At 42.7% G+C, this 15,370-nt stretch overlaps 2 protein-coding genes across 4 annotated transcripts in view; one reads left to right on the top strand and one right to left on the bottom strand.

Annotated features, from left to right (window-relative positions):
* The window catches only part of DBT (dihydrolipoamide branched chain transacylase E2), a 43,414-nt gene extending 34,042 nt beyond the window's left edge, over nucleotides 1–9,372 (bottom strand). For both annotated transcript variants that reach the window (XR_011144425.1, XM_068965005.1), the window contains exons 1-2: nucleotides 9,322–9,372; nucleotides 2,797–2,920 (exon numbers count right to left, since the gene is read on the bottom strand). Coding sequence is in view for 1 of the 2 variants with exons in the window: in XM_068965005.1 (XP_068821106.1) it covers nucleotides 2,797–2,920; nucleotides 9,322–9,372 (175 nt within the window). In the remaining variant the exon portion in view is untranslated. The remainder of the gene's footprint in view (nucleotides 1–2,796; nucleotides 2,921–9,321) is intronic.
* A 4,776-nt stretch (nucleotides 9,373–14,148) lies between these two features.
* RTCA (RNA 3'-terminal phosphate cyclase) overlaps nucleotides 14,149–15,370 on the top strand; it is a 29,960-nt gene continuing 28,738 nt past the window's right edge. For both annotated transcript variants that reach the window (XM_068965139.1, XM_068965140.1), the window contains exons 1-2: nucleotides 14,149–14,391; nucleotides 14,487–14,587. In XM_068965139.1, coding sequence (XP_068821240.1) covers nucleotides 14,347–14,391; nucleotides 14,487–14,587 — 146 coding nt within the window. In that variant the 5' untranslated portion in view covers nucleotides 14,149–14,346. The remainder of the gene's footprint in view (nucleotides 14,392–14,486; nucleotides 14,588–15,370) is intronic.

Here is a 15,370-nt window from a genome sequence, read left to right as displayed (position 1 = left end):
AAAAAGCAATATTATGTAAGGAACAGCGTGTGCAAGGGCATGGAAATACGATAATGTACAGCATGGTCAGGGAATGACCAACACTTATGTACAGCTGATGACAGGATATGTGGCAAGAAATCAACCCAGGCTTAAGACTTTGTGTGCCATGAGGAGGTGAGGTGTTTGGAATTTATCCTAGAGGTAATCAGGAAAGTGAAAACCCAAGAAGCTCAGTCGTGTCTGACTCTTTTGCGATCCCATGGACTATACAGTCCATGGAATTCTCCAGGCCACAATACTGGAGTAGGTAGCCTTTCCCTTCTTCAGGGGATCTTTCTAACCCAGGGATTGAACCCAGGTCTCCCGCATTGCAGGCGGATTCTTTACCAGCTGAGCCGCAAGCGAAGCCCAAGAATACTGGAGTGGGTAGCCTATCCCTTCTCCAAAGGATCTTCCCAACCCAGGAATCGAACCAGGGTCTCCTGCGCTGCAGGCAGATTCTTTACCAACTGAGCTATCAGGAAAGCCCAGGTAATCAGGAATCAGTGGTAAATAAATATGGTCTTTAATTCTTTTGAAGCTGTTCCCCAAAATGGTAAAGTTTACTTTATAGTGACTATAGTGAAGTCGCTCAGTCGTGTCCGACTCTTTGTGACCCCATGGACTGTAGCCTACCAGGCTCCTCTGTCCATGGGATTTTCCAGGCAATAGTCCTGGAGTGGATTGCCATTTCCTTCTCCAGGGGATCTTCCCAACCCAGGGATCGAACCTGGGTCTCCCACATTGTAGACAGATGCTTTACCATCTGAGCCACCAGGGAAGTAGCGGTAAAGTAAACTTTAAATCTACGGTGGCCCATGACTTGTTCTGACCAATAGAATATAGCAGAAGTAAAGTGTGAGTTCTGAAATTACAAGCCTCCCTATGACCTCTCAGACTCCCCCTTCTTCCTCCTGGAACTTGTCTTGAAATCCCCATATAAGGAAGCTGCTCTAGGTTACTGGAGGATGAGAGATGCTAAGTGGAGAAGAGAAAAGAGATGCCCCAGCCAAAACACAGCACCAATTGTCAGACATATGAATAAGACCACCTTGGACCTTCTAACCCAGAAGACCCTGTAGCTGAATCTAGTCACACTAGTGAGCCCAGGTGAAACCAGCAGAGGAACTGCGCACCCAACCAACCCCCGAAGTGCTAAGGAACAATAAATCACTGTTCCTGTAAGCCACTAAGTTGTGGGAAAGGTTATTATTTAGTAATAATTAGCTGATAGGGAGTCCCACCTACGATTTCACATCTGTAACTTTGTATCTATAATTTCAGAGAAAAATATCTCTGGCAGGGCTGTGATAGAAAAGGTTGGGAAGGAGTGCAGAGAAAACAGGAGGTTATTGTAGATAAGAAATTGAAATATAGAATTTAACATATTTATATATTTTCAAAGCTGTCTGAAAAGGAGAAGACAGGTTTAAAAAATATATAAGCTAGAATATTACTAGATCTTGGTAGTCAACTCGATGTGAGACAAGAATCAGGATGACTCCAGGTTTCCAGCTTAACTGTTTACTGAGTTAGGGAATAATAGGAAGAGGATATATCCTAAGTATGTACAGCAATGGCCTTGGCACATAGTAGATGATCAAACAGGTATCTGTGTTGAATGGCTGTACTCTTACAATACAAAGTTGTATAATACTATGATTACTCTGTTTCCAGATGATTAAACAGACAAATTAAGAAACTTGCTTATGGTCACACAGCTAGCACCTGGTAGACCAAAGAATCCAAAGCCTCGGTCCCTTCATTGTTCACCCCAAACTATCACAACACTGTTAATTGGCTGTATTCCCCAATACAAAATGTTTTTGGTGTTAGAAATAAATCAAATTAAAAATAAGTAAATAAACCCAAAGCTTGTAAGTGTTTAGAGACTAGAGCAAGAAGTTGGAGTTTCTGTTTGAATTGCCTTTATTTTCTCTGAGAAGAGAAAAGATCAACTTTTAGAAATAAAAATCTTTTTCTTAACAGTGAAGATATGGTTTACATATTTTCAGGTGTTGTGGATGATGACATACACAAGGGATAGGAGGACTAATTTATCTCAGGGGGTAGGTTCAGCTGAAATCCCCTTTTTCCCCCCATCACCAGCACAGACTAAGGCACCAAGTTTCTGTCAAAAGCTTAATGATGGAACAAAGGTCTAGGCTCACCAGGGTTCTAAATAGAACCCTGAATAGGATAGCAGGAAAAAAATGTTGGGTTTTTTTCCCCCTTTTGCCATACCTAATACTTAAAGTCTCAAGTTCTTTGCAAGAGTAGAAAAAGTTGAAGAAAGGTAATTAAGTGGTGGAAGCCAGAGAACTTTCTCTTGACGAGCACCTCACATTGCTTTCATCACGCTATCTTAACATGACAGACTGAGTGCCTCATAGAACAAAAGTACTAATACAGTGAGTAGAAGGACACAGTCCACTGAATCAACAACTTATGTCATATCAGAGCTGACTACTGCATTTAGGTTAAGTCATGTGATAAAGAACAGAGGACCCAAGAGAACACTTAGATGTCAAACACAGAGAACGCATTCACAGCATTATAGAGGCCCAGTATTAAGGGAAAGTATGTGAAAGGGGAACGGCAGGTGGGGGTGCCAAAAAACAAGAGAAAAGAAAATGAGAATTGGGTAGATGTGTGGGGAGCAAGGAGGGCCAGACTAAAAGTAAAAGGTCAACTCTTTTACTGTGCTAAGTCTTCAATCACTCAATAAATATACAAAACATTATTTTGTATAGGCTATTTTGAGATCATACTTACCAGCAGTTGTTTTTAGCCACTGATGTGGATGACTGTACTTGAATGGAGGATAACCAAAGAAACACACATATTTTGGCTTCAACACATGAACATTACCACATGTTTGAAAGTAGCGGACACAGATCTAGAGATGAGAAAACAAAAAATTAAGAACTTAAAAAAAAAAGAGCTTTGAGAAATTATCTTAATGGCTTGTCTCTAAATATAAACTGAATTTCAAGTTTATTCTAAAAGTAGAACAATCATTATCACAGTGCAAACAATATGAAATACTCTAGGCCCAAATCAGAATACTTGGCATCAGTGATGAGTTCAGAAGTATTTCTGGTCAAGAAACCAAAGGAATTCAAACCCTAGCACACAGAATATGTCGTTGCTTGTTTATTTAGTAAAATTATATCCTTAGAGTCTGATTTGCCCATATGCTTATTATCCTTGACTAAAATTTCCTATGAAAGTAAAAAAATTTTAAGTGTATTCTATATAAACACATCAGTGTAAGTATATTTGAGTCATTAAAGACTTCCTGAAATAAAAAGTGACTGCTACTATTTACAACAGCCAAGACATGGAAGCAACCTAAATGTCCATCAACACATCAATGGATAAAGATGTCATACATATATGTAATGGAATATTACTCAGCCATTAAACAGAAGGAAATAATGCCACCTGCAGCAACACGGGTGGACCTACAGGCTGTCATAATGAGTGAAGTCCGTCAGGCAGAGAAAGACAAATATTGTATGATACCACTTATCTGCAGAATCTAAAAAAAAAAAAAAAGATACAAATGTACCTATTTACAGAACAGAAACAGATTCCCAGACTTAGAAAATGAACTTATGGTTAACAGGGGGAGGGGTCAGTGTGGGGATAGGGACAGATGGGTTCTAGGATTGACATGTACACACTGCTAAACTTAAAATTAATAACCAACAAGGACCTACGGTATAGCACAGAAGACTCTGCTCAATATTAATGTAACAACCTAAATGGGAAAAGAATTTGAAAAATATATAACTGATTCACTTTGCCATACACCTAAAACTAACACAACATTGTTAATCAACTATACTCCAACATAAAATAAAAAAGCTAAAAGTGACTGCTAGCATTTAAATACACTGAAAAACACATATGGTATTGTACCCAAAGGTTTTCTTATTGTAATTCATAGATTAAATTTAACTATTTTATATAAAATCTTAGTATAATACAATGTTACAGAAAAAAAAATTGAAGTAGGGCTCAATGTACTTCATTTGATAAATCATATATATATTTGATATATATAATCTAAGCATGTAAAAGGTACAATTTTTTTTAAGTTAACATTTCAATGATATGAAATGTTATGGCAACACACTATTCCAAGAATATTCCAGTATTCTTGCCCAGGAAATCCCTGATTAACTACATCACATGTTTTAAAATTTTATACAATTTAAAAATATTATGGTCTGTTTAAAATTATTACAAAGTTTTGGCTATATTCCCCATTTTGTACACTACATCCTTGAGCCCATCTTATATCTTCCATATCCCTACCTTACATTGCCCTCCCTCCCACTGGAAACCACTAGCTTGCTCTTGTATCTTCAAGTCTGCTTCTTTTTTTGTCCTATTCACTAGTTTACTGTATTTTTTAGATTCTACACATCAGTTCAGTTCAGTTCAGTAGCTCAGATGTGTCCGACTCTTTGCAACCCCATGAATTGCAGCACGCCAGGCCTCCCTGTCCATCACCAACTCCCAGAGTTCACTCAAACTCATGTCCATTGAGTCGGTGATGCCATCCAGCTATCTCATCCTCTGTCGTCCCCTTCTCCTCCTGCCCCCAATCCCTCCCAGCATCAGAGTCTTTTCCAGTGAGTCAACTCTTCGCATGAGGTGGCCAAAGTACTGGAATTTCAGCTTTAGCATCATTCCTTCCAAGGAAATCCCAGGGCTGATCTCCTTCAGAATGGACTGGTTGGATCTCCTTGCAGTCCAAGGGACTCTCAAGAGTCTTCCCCAACACCACAGTTCAAAAGCATCAATTCTTCAGTGCTCAGCTTTCTTCACGGTCCAACTCTCACATCCATACATGACCACTGGAAAAACCACAGCCTTGACTAGACGGACCTTTGTTGACAAAGGAATGTCTCTGCTTTTTAATATGCTGTCTAGGTTGGTTATAACTTTTCTTCCAAGGAGTAAGCGTCTTTTAATTTCATGGCTGCAGTCACCCTCTGCAGTGACTTTGGAGCCCCAAAAATATACATAAAATCTACACATAAGCAATATCATATAGTACCTTTTTTTCTCTGACTTATTTCACTTAGCATAATGCCTTTCAAGTCCATCCATGTTGTTGCAAATGGCAAAATTTTCCTTCTTTTCTATAGCTGAGTAGTATCTCATGTCTTCTTGAACCATTCATCTGTGGACAGACACTTAGGTTGCTTCCATATCTTAGAAATTATAAACAATGTTGCTATGAACATTACAGTATATGTACCTTTTCAAATTAGTGTTTTGCTTTTTCAGATATGTACCCAGGAGTGGCACTGCTGGGTAATATGGCACTTCTATTTTTAGGTTTTTGACAAACCTCCCTACTGTTTTCCACAGTGGCTGCACCAATTTACATTCGCACCAACAGTGTATGAGGGTTCTGTTTTCTCCACATCCTTGCCAACATTTGTTTTTTGTGTTCTTTTTGATAATAGCCATTTTGACAGGTGTGAGGTGATATGATATCCCAATGTGGTTTTACTTTGCATTTCCCTGATGATTAGCAATGTTGAGCGTCTTTTCATGTGCCTGTTGACCATCTGCATTTCTTCTTTGGAAATATATCTATTCAATTTTGCCCATTTTTTAATGCTGAGTTATATGATATGGCTTGATCAAATTTATCAAAGGCAGCAATGGAAGGATCTCAAGGACCAAACTGTTGATGATGAGAAATGTCAGGTCAAGGAGTCTGAACTCATACATTATGGGTTATTGTGAGTATATATGTGTATATGTGTTTATTAGATTATAACAGTAAAGCCTAGAGGGGCTTCTCTGTTGGCTCAGTGGTACAGAATCCACCTGCTGGTGCAAGAAATGTGGGTTTGATCCCTGGGCTGGAAAGATCCTCTGGAGAAGGAAATGGCAACCCACTCCAGTATTCTTGTCTGGGAAATCCCATGGACAGAGGAGCCTGAGCTACAGTCCATGCGGCCGTAAAAGAGTCTTAGTGACTAAACAATGCTAACAACAATGCCTGAAGAGAAAGGACAAAGTTAAGAAACTATTATTGTATTTGAGTCAGGAAATCACAGGCTCTTGGCTGAGATGATGACTGGAAAAAGAAAGAAAGCAACATAAATGCAAAATGATTAGCAGCAATTGGATGTCTATAAACACAGTAGTGAAGCTGCTGACTAAAAGGACAAAAAGGAAGGGAGAAGGAGAAAATAATTTTTCAAGTAGGAAAGACTTTTTTTCTACAAACAACACAGCAAAAAATAAAAAGTAATGAAAAGAGGATTTAGCAGACTCTCATAATAAGGAAATAAATTAGTAATAATTCGTCAGGCAGTCGTTGAGCACACTGTAAAGACACGATTATTCTGCACTCATGAATTCAAAGCTAAATAAGAAATAGAATAGTCTCTGAATTCAAACTGTTTACACTTTACTGCAGGAAGGCAGACAAAATAGATAAATTCAGGATGATAGGGTAAGTAATCAAGAGTCAAAGTACAAACATAATATAATAAGGCTTTCTTAATAACTTACTGTAGGTGATAAGATCTCTTGCTGTTTATGATTTTTTTAACAACACATGGAAAAAAACAGACTTTTTTACTAAGCAGTTCAACAAAGGTTCATTGAATACCTACTATGTGCCAAACACTTAGGATCAGAGAACAAAATTGCTGTGATTCCTTCCCTTGTAGAATGTGTAGCCCATACTGTGAAAGATAAAAAGAGGACTACTGGTGATTACAATAGTGTCAAAATGTGAGAAGGGAAGAAGTAGTGTTAAGAAAACACAAAGGAGAAAACTTACCTGGAGAAAGTGAAGTAAGACCTAAGGGATGAGTAGGAGTCAGCCAAGGGGTAAAATGTGTTGCAGAGAAGGCTATAGGGAAGTAAGGCAAGAGTCTTTGAAACAGAGGAAATACATGTGCAAAGGTCTAGAGGATAGAGAAGAAGGGAGAACAGTGTGCTTAATTAACTGAAATTGTTCAATATTCTTCTAGCATAGCTTAGTGTGAGCTAAGGGTGACATTTCAAGAGTGGGTTTTAGGTGGGTTTTAGTAAGGAATGAAGCCTGGAGAGATTGGAAAGATTCAGATCATAAATAACTTCAAATCACAGTCATTTGAATTCTGAATATTTTGCTGAGAGCACTTTTTAGCAGAGAAATGACACTCTCAAATTTATGTCCTACTTCGTAAAATGACTCTGGCCACGCTATGCAGAATAGGCTGGAGAAGTACCACATTAGAGAGAGAAAGTCCAACTGAGGAAGGTCCAGGACATCTGCAGCTGGTGACAGGGTGTAGAACAATGCCTAGATTTTTGAGAGACTTCTAGGCTAGAAGAAACAGGTTTGAGGGTTTAGTTCTAGAGCCTAGAGTCTGATGTATCTTGGAGGCATTATAGCAATCATTGTGAAACACCTAAAGGTTAGCCCTTCCAAACTCTTGGGCTAGCAGTGGCCAAGTTACATCACTAACCAATGGATCTGGCTGGTACCACCCCTCCCTCCCTCCTGCCCTGAATACAAAGTTGTAGAGCCCTGATAATGATAAGCCACTTAATCAATCCCAGCTGCCACCTAACTTTCATATGCTTTGTATACACAGATAATTTCCCATTTACTGGTTGGGTTTATTACCTATAGATGAAAAATACCTAAAATACATGAGATTTGGAGATTTTCAGGGCAGTAAGATATATGGGTCTGCAGTAGAGCTGGCTGGAAGACTGGGGAATCATCAGCATATAAATGGCAACTAAATTTCAAAGTGGATGAGGTAACCCAGGAAGTGCAAGAAGTACACAGATGGCCAAAGTCACAATCCTGAGAAACACCAGTGATTAAAAGTTGATCAGGGAAAGCGGAGAAGATTGGGATGAAGTTCAGAGATGTAGGAAGAATACTGGGAAGCTGGTGTCACAGAAGCCAAGGATGAAGAACTTTCCAAAGAATATCTAGTGAGGTGCTGCAGAGAACTTATTTCTCCTGGTTACCTCCTTTTTGTGTCTGTGCTCAGTCACATCCAGCCCTTTGCAACGACATGGACTGTAGCCCGCCAGGCTCCTCTGTCCGTGAGATTCTCCAGGCAAGAGTACTGGAGTGGGTTGCCATTTCCTCCTCCAGGGGATCTTCACCACCCAGGGATGGAACCTTCAAAGTCTCTTGCATTGGCAGGATGATTTTTTTTTTAAACACGGTGCCACCTGGGAAGCCTTATCTCCTAATTAGTTGTCACAAATCTCAAATTATATACTATCCATTGGGAAACTAGTTGACCACCCCCCCAAGACTCCTTCTATGTGTTCCTGTAGTTCTATGTACTTGCGCCATCTTTTCACGCAGCGCTGTAATTGTTTGTCTAATGTCTCTCTCTCTATGCCCCAACACAAATCTGTAATTAAACTCCGAGAGGGCAGACATCAGTGTCTTTCTTGTACAGATTTCCATCCCCAAGTCCTGGTACCTGGTATAGAGCAGGCTTTTGAAAGGTTTTTGTAAGATCAGGGATCAAAGGCTGTAGGAAAATCCGGAACAGGGGACCCAGGAAGAAAAACAAAAACAAAAACAAAAACAAAAAACAAAAACTCTATGCAAATAGGATGAAACACTACGATCACTGGGATGTTAACTGTTTGGTTCTAAAAGGCTGTATGCAAGGGGAGAAATGAAGGGGAAATGTTGGTGGGTCGTAGCTCTGGTGATTTAAAGTGGATGAGGTAACCCAGGAAGTGCAAGAAGTACACTTGGAAAGATACTGGTGCAAATGTGGGAGACAAGTCTAAGTCCAAAGAAGGAAACGAGCCTCCCAGATGCTCGGAGGCAAGGGCCTATGGTGTTACGCTTTTCTTGCCCAGTCTCTCCCTCTAGATTGTAAATTCCTCGAGGAGAGGGGTCAGTTCTGAAACAAAGTGGTGCTCAATAAATGTTTGACGAATATAGTATATTTCAATATCCCCAGTGCCAAACACAATGCCCGGTACCCAGATGGTGCTCAATGAAAAGCTATTGGGCGAAAGACCAGCTGGGCTTTGGGGTACAGATGAAGCGGGAGGGAGAATGAGTCACGATAGATGGGCGCCTTGGTATATAGATCGAGAGAGTGGGTTTCCAGACAGGCTGGTTCGCCACCGTCGCTGCCCTTCGTTTTGCATACATCCCTCCACCTCTCCACGCAAGCCCTGTACGCGAGGCACTCGGAGGAAAAACCAAATCATCTCTCCCAGGCAACTCCAAATAAACCACTCCGTCCCGACCCCTGATGGGCCCAACCTGCTTACCAGCTGCCCCGCAGTCCGGCTCCCGGTCCTCAGCACACGCGCTGCAGCCATCTTACTCCGGAAATGACAACTGCTCTGAGGTTGGAGGAGTTGCCTCCGCGGGGCACAGACTGGAGGCGGGGAGGCGCGCCCCCACCTGACAGCCAACCAGGGAGCGGGGCGAGGCTGAGATAACCCCCAGGGGTGGGTGGAGGGCCCTGCTGAGGGGGAGGGGAGCGAAGCGGGGAGCGGGCCATCCCAGATTTAATTTCAGGGACAAAGTTGGGTGGGGCACTGCTGTGCAAGTACTTATGCGCCAACAACGATCTTTTCAGCCCAAGTAATGGGGGAGATAGAGTGTGTTAAGGAACCATAAAGGAGAGGCACTACCTGGAGAAATTTAGGTTGAACTAAGATCGGAAGAGATAAGTAGGAAACAAACCTTCCTTCAACTCGCATTGAAACCTCTTGATTACGCAAAACCGTAATTTCTATACATGCAAGACTGTAGAAGAAAGTGTCAGTCGCTCAGTCGTGCCCGACTCTGCGATCCCATGGACTGCAGCCCACCAGGCTCCTCTATCTATGGGATTTTCCCGGCAAGGACGCTGGAGTGGTTTGCCATTTCCTTTTCCAGGGGATCTTCCCGACCCAGGATAGAATACAGGTCTCCTGCACTGCAGGCAGGCTCTTTACCGACTGAGCTACCGGGGAAGCTAGTTGAATCAAGTCTATACTAGAATACTTCCTAATAACTGGCATTCTTCTTACTGGCCTTGAGCTCTTGGTTACCGAAAGTGGCTTTTTTTTGTTTTTTTTTTTAATGGGAAATGAACAAGGTTATTATATCGAAGATAAACGTCATCAACATTATCTTTCCTTCTTAGGGAATTTGTCAGATATAGCTGCCCAGCATATGCAATATATGTCACAGGCATACTACCTTGAATTATTTGCCTCTGGTAGAAATGTCAAATTGAGCTCAGTGGAAACAGTAAAGACAAGATCAGAGCTTTAATGGTCAGTCCTCTTCACAGCAACTAGGAAATCAGTTTCTAGAAATGTCCACGATGATATTTGTCTTTTCTCCCTCTTACATGGGAAGAAAATCTGTACAGATGTGTACAGCATTACAGAGAAAAAAGCAACAGAGAAAAAACCACGACAAAGACAAAATCATAAATCTCAACACTGAAGATTAGTGGCTGTAAAACAAAATCTCAGGTACTTCACAAATTCCCTGTCTATATTACTCAAACTCACACTTTCAATTTTGCCTTATGTGCCTTTCAGTATAGTGCTTACACACACACACAACTGTAAGCAATAAATCTAAATCATTACCTTTATTAGAAAGTCTGGGATAGTCAAAGAACTTTGATTTTTTGATTTAGCTTTTCCCCTAATAAAACTAAAGAGCCTCTTGATGAAAATGAAAGAGGAGAGTGAAAAAGTTGGCTTAAAACTCAATATTCGGAAAACTAAGATCATGGCATCTGGTCCCATCACTTCATGGCAAATAGATGGGGAAACAATGGAAACAGTGAGAGACTTTATTCTTCAGTTCAGTTCAGTCGCTCAGTCGTGTCCAACTCTTTGGAACCCCAAGGACTGCAGTACCCCAGGGTTCCCTGTCCATCACCAACTCCCGGAGCTTACTCAAACTCGTGTCCATCGAGTCGGTGATGCTATCCAACCATACTTCCTATAAGGTGGCCAAAGTACTGGAGTTTCAGCTTCATCATCAGTCCTTCCAATGAATATTCAGGACTGATTTCCTTCAGAATGGACTGGTTGGATCTCCTTGCAGTCCAAGGGACTCTCAAGAGTCTTCTCCAACACCACAGTTCAAAAGCATCAATTCTTCAGCACTCAGCTTTCTTTATGGTCTAACTCTCACATCCATACATGACCACTGGAAAAACCATACCTTTGACTAGACGGATCTTTGTTGGCAAAATAATGTCTCTGCTTTTAAAAATGCTGTCTAGGTTGGTCGTAGCTTTTCTTCCAAGGACCAAGTGACTTTATTTGGGGGAGTCCAAAATCACTGTCGACTTCACTTTCACTTTTCACTTTCATGCACTGGAGAAGGAAATGGCAACCCACTCCAGTGTTCTTGCCTGGAGAATCCCAGGGACGGAGGAGCCTGGTGGGCTGCCATCTATGGGGTCGCACAGAGTCGGACACGACTGAAGCGACTTAGCAGCAGCAGCAGCAAAATCACTGCAGATGGTGACTGCAGCCATGAAATTAAAAGACACTTGCTCCTTGGAAGAAAAGTTATGATCAACCTAGACAGCATATTAAAAAGCAGAGACATTCCTTTGCCAGCAAAAGTCCGTCTAGTCAAAGCTATGACTTTTCCAGTAGTCATGTATGGCTGTGAGAGTTGGACCATAAAGAAAACTGAGTGCCAAAGAATTGATGCTTTTGAACTGTGATGTTGGAGAAGACTCTTGAGAGTCCCTTGGTCTGTAAGGAAGTCCAACCAGTCCATCCTAAAGGAAATCAGTCCTGAATATTCATCGGAAGGACTGATGCTGAAGCTGAAGCTCCAATACTCTGGCTACATGATGTGAAGAACTGACTCATTGGAAAAGACCCTGATGCTGGGAAAGATTGAAGGCAGGAGGAGAAGGGGATGACAGAGGATGAGATGGTTGGATGTCATCACCAACTCGATGGACATAAGTTTGAGCAAGCTTCAGGAGTTGGTGATGGACAGAGAAGCCTGGCGTGCTGCAGTCCATGGGATTGCAGAGTTAGACATGACTGAGCGACTGCACTGGACTGTCTAACAAAACATTTTATAGACATTAATAATATGTTTCATAATACTCCATGCATGTGTTTATATAAAAAGATTAAGTAGCTGTGTCTTTGAACTGAATTGTTTTTCTTTCTAGAGTCCTTATACTACCTTTTCCCTCTAACTTTCCCTTTATAGAAACTCTGGGTTTTGAGAGGACAAGAACCCTTCACCTCAGTCTTTTTAAGTTATTCTTGCCCTTTTGTACTTCCATAGAAACTTTAGAATTGGCTTGTCAGGCTCTTTTAAAAAGTCTTGGTGGGCATTTGATGGAATTTTATTGAAACTATATTTTCAGTAGTATAGCTAAAGATTCTTCAGGGTTTTATTTGTAGATAATCATATTATCTGAGAATAATGATGGTGCTGTTTTTGTCTGTTCAGTCTTGTGTCTTTCATTTCTTTCTCGTAGAATCTGGCTAGACTCCCATCATCTGTTGAAATTATGGTTTAACAGCCATAATTGTGGACATTCTTATCTTGTTTTAACTTGAATAGGTGTCTTATGTTTTAGTGTTATTTACTGTTATTAAGAAAGAAATTTTCTGTAGGGTTTTCCAGATGTCCTTAATCAGGTTAAGGGAGTTTACATTCATTCCTAGTTTTGTTTGATTTTGTTTTATCATAAATAGGTCTTGATTTTTTTCAAATGCTTTTTCTTCATTTGTTAATGTGATCTTAGGTTTTTGATATATTATCATAACATTTTTCTAATGGTAGAATGATAATCTCAATTTGGTCATAATATACAGTATTTTACTAACATTGTTGGATTTGTTAATATTTTGATCAGGATGCATCTAAATTTATAAATGAAATTGACATACTTTTTCTTCTTGCTGTCATCTTTGTCTGATTTTGGTACCAGAGATTGGGTAAAGCATATGCATTCCCAGAGCTTTCTCTGTTACAACAATGATAGAACATTGGGATTAGGAGACAATGATGTTCACATCAAACCACAGAGGTTCATATCCCAGTATTCCTTAACAATTGTGTAGCCAGCCTTGCAGCAAATTATTTAACACATGCAGCTGTAAATCAGAGTAAAAACAGTAAATATTTTAGCACGTTGTGCATGCAGGCAGCGGCCAAGTGCTCAATTAATGTTGGCTGTTATCTGTATGATTTATCATATTCTAATTGCTGCTCCCTCTTAACTGTAAGATAGGTACAGTATATTTTTATCATTAAGAAGATTGACATCATAATTGCTTACTTCTCAGTCTGTCCTATATACTTCCAATATCTTCAGACAGAGAATACCTTACTTTCCTTTGCTTACATAGAAAGGCTTGCACATGATTTGGTACTCAATTAATGTAGGAATTGAACCACAAGCGGAATCAAGAAGCTGGTTGTCCTTTCTTCCTGGCCTGAGGTGAATTACTTTAGTTGCACTGTTCATTGCCGCGATGAGCTTATACTTTCTCCGACAAAGTGGCGTAACTTTGGCTTTTTGAGAATTATACTGCCGATTCTGATCCTGTCCTTTTCCACTCATCCCCAAAGAACTGATGTCTCATAGGAGAAAAAAAAGGATATTTTACACACGCGCGCGCACACAGAAAGAGACACCGGTGAAGAAAGAGAGGCTCATGGGTATCATCAATGCGCCAGGGAAACACATTTCAAGGGCCAGGCTGCAGAGAAGGCAAACCCAACCAGAGAGAAGGTGGTCAGCGCATCGCAGGGACCTTTCCTACTCTTCGGTTTTAAGAGTTTCCAGTTTGGGTACGGCAGGATCCCCGAGAAAACAGTGATAAACACTGGTATTTGCACAAGCCTGGGAGACAGCTGGAAAATACGGCTAGAGGTGAAAGGGCAGCTTTCCGCCATCTGCGCGTCTTGCTGTGTTCAGGGTGCAAGTCCACCAGGGACAGATTTCCTAAGATGCTCCAGGGCACCTCCCCGGCCACCACCCCTCCTGCCGGAGAGCTTCCGATTTGTCGGAATTTTCTGGGCTCCGCCTCTTTAAGCGGCGCGGCGCGCGCACGCGCACTGGTCGTGGGCCTGAAGAACCCGGCTTCTGGGGGCTGTGCGTCCGGGTTCGTGTCTGCGGAGTTGGGCGCTCCCCGAGCCGGCGAGTGCCCTGCTTTTCCCCGGAGCCCGGCGGCCCTGGGCGGGGAGAGGGGACTCAGGCTCCGGAGCTGCGGGGCAGCAGTCCGCGTATCCTCTTTCTCCAGTTCCGGCCGAGGCTACGTCGCGGGGGGTCGGGCCCCAGCACGCTCCCCATGGCGGGGCCGCGGGTGGAGGTGGACGGCGGCATCATGGAAGGGGTGAGTGCCGAGCAGGAGGCCTGGCGGGGTGCGGCTGCCGCATGGGCTGCGGCGGAGAGCTTGCGGGTCTAATCTCTCTCTTCTCTCGGCACCAGGGCGGGCAGATCCTGAGGGTGTCTACGGCCCTGAGCTGTCTGCTGGGCCTCCCTTTGCGGGTGCAGAAGATCCGAGCCGGCCGCAGCACGCCGGGCCTCAGGTAAGTCGGGGCGCCGGGGAGTCTGGTCTTGGGACTAGGGGTGGGTGGGTCCGCCGGGCTGGGGACGGGGGGAGAAGAGGGGTCAGGCCGTGGGACTGGAGGGTGGAAGGCTGGCGCCTGGCTAGGGACCGAGGGAGAGGAGGGGAGAGGCCGAGGGACTGGAGGGTTGAGGGGGTGGTGCGCAGGGCCGCGGACGGGGGGAGAAGAAGGGACAGGCCTTGGGACTGGAGGGTGGCGGGGCGGGGAACAGGCCATTGGTGGGGAACAGGCGGGCAGACGTGGAGCTCATGGTGAGGCTAAGATCCCCGCCCTAGGATTGAGGACTCCGCGGCCTGGGGATGGTGCTGTGGCCTCGGTAACCGGGCTTGGGTGCTTTTGAACGCCTCAAGGAGCAAGTTCAGGAAATAGGTCCATGTTTTCTCTGTTTAGCTAAAGTTGTCTCGTTTCCTGATGAGTTATATTTAAAATGTTTCCCACCTCATCGGTCATTACAAGGACTCGGAAAGCTCGTACCAGCGGGCAAGGTAGATCAGGGCAGAACAGCCTCTGGGGCCAAACAAAAATTCCACTGTTTAAAACCGGGCCTTTTTCTGCATTCACACGTTTTAGTCTCATAAAGAGCCTGAGATGCCGTCATTCCGGTTTTCATTCAGACCCCTTGGAAGCTGTGGATAGGACCAGGATTATCCGTTGTGAAGAGGGGAAAATGTTGACAGTTGACTGTGTTTCATCTGTCATCTGGAAGCTAGGCATACCACTAGTTTAAGTCATGGTGAAGCCAAA

This window comes from Capricornis sumatraensis, chromosome 2 (genome assembly GCF_032405125.1).
Source record: "Capricornis sumatraensis isolate serow.1 chromosome 2, serow.2, whole genome shotgun sequence".
Classification (NCBI taxonomy): Eukaryota; Metazoa; Chordata; class Mammalia; order Artiodactyla; family Bovidae; genus Capricornis; species Capricornis sumatraensis.
The sequence above is the reverse complement of the archived record's forward strand: the minus strand, read 5'-3'. Positions and strand labels throughout refer to the sequence as shown.